Source organism: Alosa pseudoharengus, unplaced genomic scaffold (genome assembly GCF_046254945.1).
Source record: "Alosa pseudoharengus isolate Yale_2024_CS ecotype anadromous, Long Island Sound unplaced genomic scaffold, YU_APseudo_1.1 YU_APseudo_1.1_scf_6, whole genome shotgun sequence".
NCBI classification, from domain to species: Eukaryota; Metazoa; Chordata; class Actinopteri; order Clupeiformes; family Clupeidae; genus Alosa; species Alosa pseudoharengus.
In genome coordinates this window covers 17,706,232-17,718,697 of record NW_027468848.1, presented here as the reverse complement: position 1 = coordinate 17,718,697, position 12,466 = coordinate 17,706,232, and the positions used below count along the sequence as shown (strand labels likewise).

General features: G+C 44.4%; 1 protein-coding gene across 1 annotated transcript in view; it reads left to right on the top strand.

Moving 5' to 3' along the window:
• Nucleotides 1-11,159, top strand: part of trpm3 (transient receptor potential cation channel, subfamily M, member 3) — a 120,440-nt gene extending 109,281 nt beyond the window's left edge. Inside the window, exons 20-27 of the mRNA XM_076269952.1 lie at nucleotides 635-763; nucleotides 2,358-2,609; nucleotides 2,884-3,058; nucleotides 4,148-4,256; nucleotides 5,571-5,720; nucleotides 7,437-7,630; nucleotides 8,146-8,278; nucleotides 8,731-11,159. Coding sequence (XP_076126067.1) covers nucleotides 635-763; nucleotides 2,358-2,609; nucleotides 2,884-3,058; nucleotides 4,148-4,256; nucleotides 5,571-5,720; nucleotides 7,437-7,630; nucleotides 8,146-8,278; nucleotides 8,731-10,264 — 2,676 coding nt within the window. The 3' untranslated portion in view covers nucleotides 10,265-11,159. The remainder of the gene's footprint in view (nucleotides 1-634; nucleotides 764-2,357; nucleotides 2,610-2,883; nucleotides 3,059-4,147; nucleotides 4,257-5,570; nucleotides 5,721-7,436; nucleotides 7,631-8,145; nucleotides 8,279-8,730) is intronic.
• The last annotated feature ends 1,307 nt before the right edge of the window (nucleotides 11,160-12,466 follow it).

Below are 12,466 nucleotides of genomic sequence, written 5' to 3'. Positions count from 1 at the left end.
ATACATGACAGGCACAGCACCGTTGACTTCAGTTTAAAATGAAAGTTATCATTTGAAGTGCACAAACAAACTACTAATCTCATAAAGCATAAGCTGCTGCAGAGGCCCTGGAGAGTTTGAGAGGGGGGAGTTTTTTCACCCTGTCAACACGAAAACGTATGCAAACGCAGCGAAATGGGGCCCTCCATTTAGCAAACAAAATAAGCGGAATGGTTTGATTGCACTCTTATCATGCACTCAGCCGAAAGTGAGGTGAGTGTTCCGCACTGGGTGTTTTATTTCGAGCCCTTATCGCTTTTTATCAGTCTCATGAATATGAGAACATAGTGTACTGCAGCCGATAGCAGAAAATGAGCAACCCCTTTTCAGTTTTAGAGTGCAAGCTTTCAAAGCGGCTCTCAAGAGCGATCTTGTGATAAATCTTTTTTATATACGCTGTCTAATTTCATTTATTGCTGTCAGACCTTGTGGTTGCAGAATGTTCAAGCATATCTCAGTGCAGTCCTTCACATTCTTGTTCTAAACACAAGTTTACTCCTGTGAATTAAGAGGCACTCCAGAGTGGCCTCGCTCAAAATGATTGACAGTGAATTCTCCACCTAGCCGTGAACACTCTCTGTGTCCATCTGCGCAGCTGGCCTACGTCGGATACCTGATGCTGTTCAACTACATCGTGCTGGTCAAGATGGACCTGTCGCCATCTCCACAGGAGTGGATAGTCATCGCCTACATCTTCACCAACGGCATCGAGAAGATGAGAGAGGTGGGGAAGAGACTGTGCAGTGCAGTGCAGTGCAGTGTGCAAAAGTGCTCACATGAAGAAATACAGAAATGTGTTTCCTGGGGGGTCGCATACTGCATGTGTACAGTCCAACAGCTGTTCATGTAGACAGGCTTACATCAAAGTAGAGTACTGCTGCCCTCTGCTGGTTTTGAATCAATGATGACTGGAGAACTATTATGCAGTACTCCAGATTCAGCAACAAAGTGCACCAGTATAGAAGACAAAGATTCCTCTGAATCTGAACTGAACTGGAGATGTATTTATCTTTGACCACACTAAGGCATGATAGCAGTGAGTGCAGTTCTTTATGGGGAGAACACCTTCAGTGCAGCTTGATGCTGTTTGGGGAAATATAAGAAAATATTGATAAAATTGAATATCGCAATATTTTATTTGCCATGTATCGTGATGCGTATTGTATTGCCAGATTCTTGCCAATACACAGCCTTAATGTATATAAAGTACAATGCACTACACACATAAAGAACACTACACTACATAAACAACACTCCACACATAAAGAACACTCCACACATAAAGAGCACTGCACACATAAAGAACATTACAATACATAAAGAACACTCCACACCTCCAACAAGAACACTCCACATAAAGAACACTCCACACATAAAGAACACTACACTAGCAGCTATATAAAGAACACTCCACACATAAAGAACACTCCACACATAAAGAACATTACAATACATAAAGAACACTCCACACCTCCAACAAGAACACTCTACATAAAGAACACTCCACACATAAAGAACACTACACTACATAAAGAACACTCCACGCATAAAGAACACTCCACTACATAAAGAACACTCCACACATAAAGAACACTCCACACATAAAGAACACTCCACGCATAAAGAACACTCCACACATAAAGAACACTCCATACATAAAGAACACTCCATAAAGAACATTACACTACATAAAGAAAACTCCATACATAAAGAACATTACACTACATAAAGAACACTCCATAAAGAACATTACACTACATAAAGAAAACTCCACACATAAAGAACATTACACTACATAAAGCAGCACACTCCACACATAAAAAACACTACACTACATAAAGAACACTCCACACATAAAGAACACTCCACGCATAAAGAACACTCCACACATAAAGAACATTACAATACATAAAGAACACTCCACACCTCCAACAAGAATACTCCACACATAAAGAACACTACACTAGCAGCTACATAAAGAACACTCCACTACATAAAGAACACTCCACACATAAAGAACACTCCACACATAAAGAACACTCCACGCATAAAGAACACTTCATACATAAAGAACACTACACTAAATAAAGAACACTCCACACATAAAGCACACTACACTACATAAAGAACACTACACTACATAATCTACAGAAGAGGAAAAAGGAAACACCTCTATTGCCCTTACAGCCCAATGAGCATCTTTAGTCAAGAGTATCTGCTAAATGATATGAACTAATGTAAGTGGAGAGGAATATGAATTATGAAGATGAATGTATTTATGTCTGTCCCATCTGACTTTGGGTCTGTCTATCGGTCAGATTTTGATGTCGGAGCCGGGAAAACTGCTGCAGAAGGTGAAGGTGTGGCTGCAGGAGTACTGGAACATCACAGACCTCATGGCTATCCTTATCTTCTCCATCGGCATGGTGCTCCGGCTACAGGACCCGCCCCTCATGAGCTACGGCCGCGTCATCTACTGTGTCAACATCATCTACTGGTACATACGCCTGCTTGACATCTTCGGCGTCAACAAATACCTGGGACCGTACGTCATGATGATCGGCAAGATGGTGAGACGCTAACCGTAGCTGGCTTCAGTCAATGTTTTTTCAGTTGCCTGCACAATCATATTCATGTTTAAGACCAAATCATTATACAGTTTTCTTTTCAAACATACTGTAGTCCTGTATTAGTTTAGTTACAAATATCCAGAGAGATTTGGGCATGGATAATACTCTAGATAGCTCTAGATAGATATTACTCTAGATTAGTCTAGTCATTCACTGTATCTCATTCTGTCCACCTTGTGCCTCTTTCCCCCATTACCATTGGTTCCCGTTCCAGATGATTGACATGATGTACTTTGTGATCATCATGCTGGTGGTGCTGATGAGCTTTGGAGTGGCCAGACAGGCCATTCTGAACCCAAACGAGGATCCGTCATGGATGCTGGCCCGCAACATCTTCTTCATGCCCTACTGGATGATCTACGGGGAGGTGTTTGCTGACCAGATCGACCGTAAGAGCATCACTTCACCTGCTGGACCACACTGGCAGCGCTGGAGAGATATGGTTGTAGACATATGGTTGACTCTAGCAGAGCTCAAGGCAGTGGGCTGATTATGCTGCGTGTTTCTCCCATCACACAATGTTCCTGAACATTTAGAACAGGTTGCTCGGGTTACGATAAACTCTTTGCGCAGTCAATCCCCAGAGCTGGCTAGTACCTCCTCTCCTTTACTCCTACTTCTTCACCGCTCTATGTGTCATAGTTTGGATCAAGGTGTGAAACGGTTTATTTTTCCCCTTGCATCTCTAGTGTGTGTGTGTGTGTGTGTGTGTGTGTGTGTGTGTGTGTGTGTTTCTTTCTCAAAGACCCTAGTGGGTATATCTGTCCATTTTGAGGAGGCGGTCTGTGAATAACCCAGAGGTCAAAGTGCCAGAGATACTAAAGAAGACGCCTCTGTGAATCATCATTGCTCTGAGTCTTATGAGTTACTTTATGTACTATGTGGCTGAGACTTTGAGCTATTGCATCCAAAAACCTACCATCATTATTACACACATTTTCTCAGTTCTCGGGCTGCTGTTTATACGAGATTTTTTTTAAATTATTAGCCATGTCTACTTTTTTGTGTCCAGTTTTTTTTAATGAAGGTACAGTAGCCAGTGCTTATATAGCTTCATTGCTTTTGTCACCAGGATGAGTTTAAAAGGTGTATGTCATGCATGCACACCAACTCCATAAAGTTGCTAAACGGCCTAAGACCATCTCCGGTATCAATCAAAATGGCATAATGAAGTGCGTAAACCGCCATTTAATCCTTATACTGCAGTCACGTATGAGCATACTGTCACTTGATTTAGTGTGTACAGTATGTGTTTGTGATCTGCATGTGTGTGTGTGTGTGTGTGTGTGTGTGTGTGTGTGTGTGTGTGTGTGTGTGTGTGTGTGTGTGTGTGTGTGTGTGTGTGTGTGTGTGCGTGCGTGTGTGTATGCATGCGTGCGTGCATGTGTGTGTGTGTGTGTGTATGTTGTGTGTGTGTGTGCGAGATGGATGGCCCAAAGACAAGAGAGCTGAAATAACACTGTGATTCTTTGTTTCAGATTCATTGCATAGTAGGAAGCTACAGCACAGGCTGAAAGACAAACTCTGGCTGGTCGAAAATTACTTTCGAACTCATGGAACCTGGCGTCACAATGGTCCATCTCATATATACACAATATATACATATATATATTTATATATACATATAAGACTCTAGCCAATAAAAAAGACACAAGCTGAATGAATAATTAACTAAAGAGTTCCCACCAGCACCATCCCAGTCTCACTCAAGTCATGCTCATGAATCCGAGCTTTACATCCCCCTGCCACCTGCCCCATGCCCATGCCTCGTGCCTGAGTAGAGAATCTATGAGTGACCGACTCTCACACATCCTCTCTCTCTCCCCGAGGAGCCGAGTGCGCACATGACGAGGACTCTATGCATGTGTCTGTAGACCAGTCATGTTTATTCAAGCAGAGAGCCCATGTCATGGAAGCTCTGCTGCACCCCCCACCCAACCCCCTGCCTGCACCACCCCACACTACAACCCCCCTCCCCCCCCTCATTACCGCCATCGCCACTCTCACTGGCACCCCGGAATGCCACAGCAACATCAACACATCTCCCGCCCATTACTCAGCCGACTGTAAACAAGATTTGAAACAAAGCAAACAAACAAATAGCCAAACACACACGCGCACACACTGTGTGTGTGTGTTTACAATCACATAAACACCAACATCCCTGATGTTCCATCAGAGGTGCTGTGAGCGCACACATGCACGACCCAAGACACTCCATCTCCTCATCCACTCCAATGTTTTTTCACGTGGTTCAGTTGTCAGAGTTTTCGAACAGATTTACTAACAGATTTACTAACAGATTTACTAAGGGAAATTAAGGCAATTCAGGCAAAAATTGTGGAATCCAAATAATAATAACAATAACGCTAGTTCAGATATTTCAGTTCTCTTCCTTTGGGCTTCCAGGTGTGATGTGTTTCTCTGAAAATTATGAATGGGCCATATTCCTGAATAAAACTCAAACTCAATTTTACCCAATGTCCTCTCCTACAGCAACTGAACCATCCCAAATGGAAAAAACGTGTTATGAACCAGTGCATTCGAAACTATTGCACAACCATCCTCTGCAAGACAACAGCACACATGAGTGGCAATATATTTTAAACATTTAGGACATGTTTAAATATATTGGGTATGCAAGCGACCAACATGAATGAATATATTTTTTATATATTTTGGAATGCATTTCAGCACACATAAGCTCTCCATTATAGCACTCAACCCTTACTGCCTTATTTGTGTGTGCATGGTGTGTAAGAGGGTGTGTGGGCCTTGGTGTGTGTGTGTGTGTGCGTGTGTGTGTGTGTGTGTGAGAGAGAGAGAGAGAGAGAGAGAATGAGGGTGTGCATATGTACTATTAAACTCAAGGCCTCACTGTTTTCTCTACTCTGTTACTCCAGCTCCATGTGGACAGAATGTCACCACAGACGATGGGGTCATTGTGCACCCACCCTGTAAGACTGGGGCCTGGATCGTGCCAGCCATCATGGCCTGCTACCTGCTCGTGGCCAACATCTTGCTGGTCAACCTGCTCATAGCTGTGTTCAAGTAGGCCATTTATCTCATATCATTTGATTTCAGCTGTATTTTTATGAAAGTTTTATTAGAGGGGATTGGACTGAGAAAATTCTTGCATTTTGGTAAACATCTACAGTACCCTCCAGAATTATTGGCACCCCTGGTAAAGTTGACTAAACAGTTATAAAAAAGATTTGTTTGGTAATTTATTGTAATCTTACAATGAAAACAATGAGGAAAAATCCAACCTTGAAGGGAAGCAAATGTATTCTGAGAAATAGGAAAATCTACAGAAGCGCATTACATTCACATAATAATGAGAAAAAAAATCACATTATCTCATAATTATGAGATAGGAGATCCTGATCTGAAATTAGAGGAGCAGTCAGATAAACGCAGGCTCTGGATGGCACATTGTTATCAAACATTTAATTTAAGTGCATCACATTAGGAAAGTTATAGACAGGCTGATTAACACAATGAATGAATTGAGTGGGGCCCCCCCAGACTTTGATTTCGAGTGGAACTAGCAGTGCCCTGGCCAGAACTAAGAAGGCCGGGAACTACCGCAAGCTATTTGAGCCCCGAGTCCAGCTGCGGCTACTGCAGCGCCTAACAACGGCTATGGCGCAGTGGTCATATGGCTACACGCCTACTCCACCAGTAATCCAAAGGTCATTGCTGGCCATTTCATTGATGAAATACAACCATGAAAAACACCTGCATTTGCTCCATTACACAATTATCAGTGCCCAGATCTGACCTGATACGTGATGGTCTACCAGGTAGACTGTACCGCATCAATAAAATAGCCAGCGATGACCGTATTGGTCTTATTGCACCTGTAAGAAGAGCTGAACTTCCAGCAAGTCAGTCTGGGCTTTCCACCTGAACAACCCCGACAACATTGAGTTGCCTTCGTAGTGTTGACAGGCTCATTTTAATGCCATCCATCCAAAGACATTAATATCTCCCAGTCCCTCATTCCAAGTAGGAATGAGGCAGATTAAGTGTGAAGCATCCATCATTGTCCACTATCTTGTGGTGCTTGCTTTTACTAAAAGGCTGTTTGATATCTGTATCTCATAATTACAAGATCTTTTCTCATAATTGTGAGATTCTTATCTCGTAATTATGAGATCTTTTCAACCAAGTACCTAGTTTTTATAGCCAATTCCTGTCTCACAATGTCAACACACTTTCCTTTTATTTACATTTAGTGTATTCTCTTGTCTTTCCCATATAGGAAAATGACTAGGGGATTTAGCCTCTGTGTCACTTTATTTTCATACCTTAGTGAAAAAGAAAGTCATGAACTACTTCTGAATGTTCAGACACTCTCATTAACTTAAAGACATAAATGTAAATAGGAAAATGCTTTTGTTACATTTTGTATATAAGATTCTCTAGGGGTGCAAATAATTGTGGGCGGCGTGTTTTTTATGAGATTACAATAAATCACCAAAAATATTATTTTTATACCTGTTTTTACCTGAAATGTAGGCTTATCGGAACTATGATCAGTCTTGGTATTCTTTTCTAAAGACCAACAGCAAAAAAGGCTTTAACAAGGCCTTAAGATTTTTTTTAAAAATCACTGTTCAGTGAAATAAATGTTTTGTGTGTCATTTAAGTTGGTGCATATGGTCTCGTAGCACAACTGTGAACTTAGCACTTTGATTTCTTTTACAATTTTTAAGTTGGCTACCGTAATAATTCCTCCCATAACACTGTTTGTCATCATAGCAATACGTTCTTCGAAGTGAAGTCCATCTCCAATCAGGTGTGGAAGTTCCAACGCTACCAGCTCATCATGACCTTCCATGAGCGGCCCGTGCTCCCGCCCCCCCTCATCATCTTCAGCCACTTCACCATGGTCCTCAAGCACCTGTGCTGCCGCTGGCGCAAACGCGATGACGACGAGCGGGACTATGGCCTCAGTGAGTCATCTGTTACCCGTTGTTCCTGCGCTGGACTAGCTTCTTTTTGCTCTTGTCCGTCAGACAGAGTCTAACAGGAATACACCTTCCCCCCCACCACCACCACCACCACGTCTACTTAGTTTGGAGTCAAAATGCCTCATTTGAAGTTCAAAATACTTTATTTGAATAAAGCAAATGGAATCTGATTCTTCACAAATCTGCATAGAACCATATTAATTCAAGGACATGACTCCACTAGATGAATGCTTCTCTGTAGTTGCATTCCTGGCTTACATGGCCTGGCTTGGGGGGGGGGTCCAATTACCCCTTGTTGGCTATACCCAGAACTGCCTCAGCTTCTTTTGTCCAGCGGTTTGATGATGAAAAGCAACATGCAGCCGCACTGTGTATGACTGTAAACAATGGCCATAATTTCATAGCTGCTCAGCATGTCCAGGATACAGAGAGGTGCTTCTGTTTTCCAGAATCATTTCAAGCGTTCTGAGTGTTTTTCTTTATCTCCAAAACCACAGAGCTCTTTATCACGGAGGACGAACTGAAAAATTTGCATGACTTTGAGGAGCAGTGCATTGAGGAGTACTTCCGGGAGAAAGATGACCGCTTCAACTCCTCCAACGACGAGAGGATCCGGGTAACGTCAGAAAGGTCAGGCACACCGCAAGACAACACACCAAGCAGATGCTAATTCTTATCCCCAAACACACCCAAGTTTAATATCCCCCCTGTTTTGCAGGCACTGGGTACTCTAGGTAGTACTAATAATAATTAATAAAATTACCTTTTCTTCTGATCCCATTCCTGTCCCATTCCCCAACTGTAAGAGGATAGAAGAGTTTACTTGTCTGTGCTTTCCCATTATTTTCACTAGCGCATTCTAGCTGACCATAGGGTGGCAATTTCCACGTCAGTATATACACTGATTCAATGCTTACACATACCAGGCCAGCATGAACTCAGCCTATATGTTACATAATACATGTTCATATATCATACATTATTTTCTTTCTTCATACCACTCCTGTAATTAAACTGCCTTGGTCAGCACCCCGGCCTACAATCGGTGACTGTATTCTCAATATCAATGTGTTCCTGCTCAGGGTGGAGAATATGGCCATGCGTCTGGAGGAGGTGAACGAGCGGGAGCACTTCATGAAGGCGTCCCTGCAGACCGTGGACATCCGCCTGGCCCAGATGGAGGAGATGATCGGCCGCATCGCCCTGACCCTGGAGCGGGTGACGGGCCTGGACCGGGCGGAGGCCAACAAGGTGCGCTCGCGGACGTCTTCCGACTGCACCGACGCCAACTACATCCTGCGCCAGAGCAGCTTCAACAGCCAGGAGGGCACCTCGTACCGCCTGCCCGAGTCACTGGAGCACGGCGGCGAGGAGTCCATCTCGCCCACCTCCCCCACGAGCCTGGCCCCGCGCGCCCGCAGCCACTCGTTCTACGTGGGCGGCGCCAGGGTCGGCGGCGCGGCCGAGAGGGTGGAGAGCTTCTTCAAGGAGCGCTCGCTGAGCCTCCACCGGGCCAACAGCTCCCAGTCGGTGGCCTCGGGCACCAACTCCAAGGACACCAAGCCCATTCCCATCAACACGCTGTCCGTGACGCAGCACCACCGGCCATCGTCCTGCATCGACATCTACGTGTCGGCGTCAGAGGAGGCTGCCCCTTCCGAGAGCTTCCTGGAGCCCATCAGGATGGTGCCCCCACTGGCCCGGGAGTCATCGCTCCACTCCGAGATCATGGAGGCGGTCCTCTCTGGGGGACGGGACTACAGCGGGAGGTCTGGGGTTGGCGACCGACAGTCGGACGCCACCGCGATGTACGAGGACAGCGCTGCGGCAGACCTCTCCCTGTGCTCGGGCCAGCTGCTCCCTGACAGCCTGCCGCCCTGGGACCTGGACCCGTCGCCGCCGCCCTCGGCGGGTCTACTGGAGCGATCCAAGAGCAGCCGCTACCTGTCGGCCGCTGGCGGGCTGTTCCCGGACGACCCCCCGCTGGTCAAGTCCCACAGCATGATGTTCTCATCGCGCCCGTACTACGGCGGCCTGAACATGCCAGTCAAAGCGGCCGAGTACACCAGCATCACGGACTGCATCGACACGCGCTGTGTCTCCACCGCCTTCCCGATGCCCGAGCGCTCTGAATCCCCGGGGGGGTCGTTCACCTTCGAAAAGCCCCAGGACGTGAGCTCCACGCACCCGGAGCGTGAGGCCGAGCTCAGCCACGCCGAGTCGGACCCCGAGGACCCGGGAGAGATACTGGCCGAGTCCAGCCGAGCCTCTCTGAGGGCCGGCGGGGGTGGGGGAGGAGGGGCGGACCTTGGCATGGGTCTCGGGCCCTACTGCTCCCCACTCTCCCGGCTCGAGAGAGCCAACAGCTGCTCCTCGTCCGAGGACTCCCACTCCGCCAGCGCCTACGCTCGCAAGAGCTTCTCCATCAGCGAGAGGATGGAGCGGGGCCATGGTGCCGCCACCTCCTCCTCCTCCGCCGCCTCCTCTTCCAGGAACCCCTTCCAAAGGAGCAAGTCGGGGGCTCGACCAGAGGGTAAAACTGACAGCTTGTCTATGAGAAAGCTGGCCAAGCCAGCTGCCTTCCGGAGCTTCGATAACAGGCACAACTTCACATGATGGTGGTGGGCTCCAAGCAGATGTGGGCCCAAGGAGACGCACGCGGGAGGCAGACTGGATGGATACGGTCCTCTACCTCATGTGATTTCTAAGTTGGCCCCTTCCATTGCATGCTTTGGCAAAGCTTAATTCTCTCTCAGAATGCATGGAGTTCTTCCATGCTGTGGACACAGTGGTAATGAAACCTACATCTTTAAGGAAACCTAAACAAACCAAGCATCATATACACTATTTTATTGATTTCTGTTCTGTATTTGATTTGGAAGGCACGGTAAGGAAACCAAGAAGACTAATATCCCCCTGACATCTGTGTGCAAAGAGATTACACTGAAGCTGTCCCAATCTGTATATAAATTGTGGATCACTCCATAGAATAGCCCACTTTTATGGTTTGTTCGTTTTGCTACCCAAGTTGTGGAGGGGGTCATTTAAACTAGCCAAACAACCACAAAAAAGGGAAATAATGACATAACGCTCCTGCTGACCGTGTCAGAGGAGATTTCTGTTGATGTTCTGTTGATTCCTGCTGAAGCCCTCTAAAATGCAGCTGTGTTACAATAACAAACCATGCATCAGACTCCCACATCTGTCATCTGGCAATGATGAATGTAGTTAAATTGTGGGTTTCCTTTCAAATGTTCTTAACAGAACAGGTTAAACCACAAAAGGACACTGTCCTAATACTATCAAGTTGTTGTCATAGGTTTTGTTCCTCATCATACGGACCAGCCCTGCACTGAGATCAGAAGCAGAAAGTTGTTGATTATGGAATTGTGAAGGCGCTTGTGTCTCTGCAGTGGTCATTATCACCTCAAGAGGGCACCATTAAGCTTCAATGAGGCAGGATTTTAGTTGCAGATTTTTAAACTTATACCATACCAAACTAAGGTCATAGTATTACATTTCACATACACAAGTAATTTTTTAAAACCCAAGTTAAGTGCCGAACATGGAGGGTTCTGGTAGTAGTTTTTATTACTGTTTTTAGTTCATGGATACAGAGGCTCTGCAGTAATTTGTATGTAAACTCAACATATTGTAACACTTGCTATGCAAGATGTCAGAGATGGAAATTTGGATTACAGTATGCACTTTAGACCATGTTTTTTTCCTGGTATGCACATCTCAAACTTGAAGAATTTGAAGAAACATTGATCAGTAGTCCTAAAGAGATGATTCAATAAATTCCACAACACTAAGCTCTATCTGATGCATACCATTTTCTTTCTAATGTATAAATATGATTTAACAGGCCTCCCAAAAATACATTTCTGATAATATTTTGAATATTATATTATTACTATATAATTGTTTGTGATAGCCTATTGTATAATACTAAATATAGGAAATATTTTACATTTATATAAATAATTTATATTTACTCAGTATTCATTTCAGATTCTTGCTCTATGTTTATTCTTAGTGTCCTTTATCTCCAAAACATCCTCGTTGAGCCATTTCTCTCCATTTATGTTGAGAAACTCAATTCTTCTATCTTTTATCTATTTTTATCTTTTAATCAGTATTCTGGAATCAAGGAAAGGATGTGTTTAATAAATGAAAAATTCTGGACACGTAAAATTCTATCCTAATTTTAATCGCAGTTTACGTATTTCAGTGTTTATGTGTATGCATGTACACTAATCTGCTGAAATCAAGAAACCACATGAACCCAACCAAACAATATATATTCTGACCTTGTAAAAACTCTGAGCAATACAAAATGATGTGCACTACCAAGCTCTGGGGGTCTCCATTGAGTTAGTCAGTCTCTTGATTCTAACCACATGTAGTACTTGCCAGATGCTAGACTACTACTATACTATGAATGCATCAAGAGGAATACTGAAGGAAGCTGCTATTAGCCAGTGCATATAATATCTTTGCTATCAACTGAATCATTTATTTTGCCTTATCCACGTGCAATACTACAGAGAAAAACTAGGGAGAATTTCATCTTTTCACTTGTTCTCTTACAGTTTGTCACTCAATCCGAACTCCAGATATAATAAAGACGTCAACCTGTAGTTCTTGACTAAGCCATCATTGTAGGACAGGATGAGAATTCACCAGCTTGCAGTAAAAGGTTTAATGCTGGACGTCCTAGGGGTGGCACAATGCTAATGGACATGCTTAAATGTGGGTATATTAGTTTGTGTCCGCAAAAAAATTGACAGAATCACAGGGGGGAAAGGCACACAA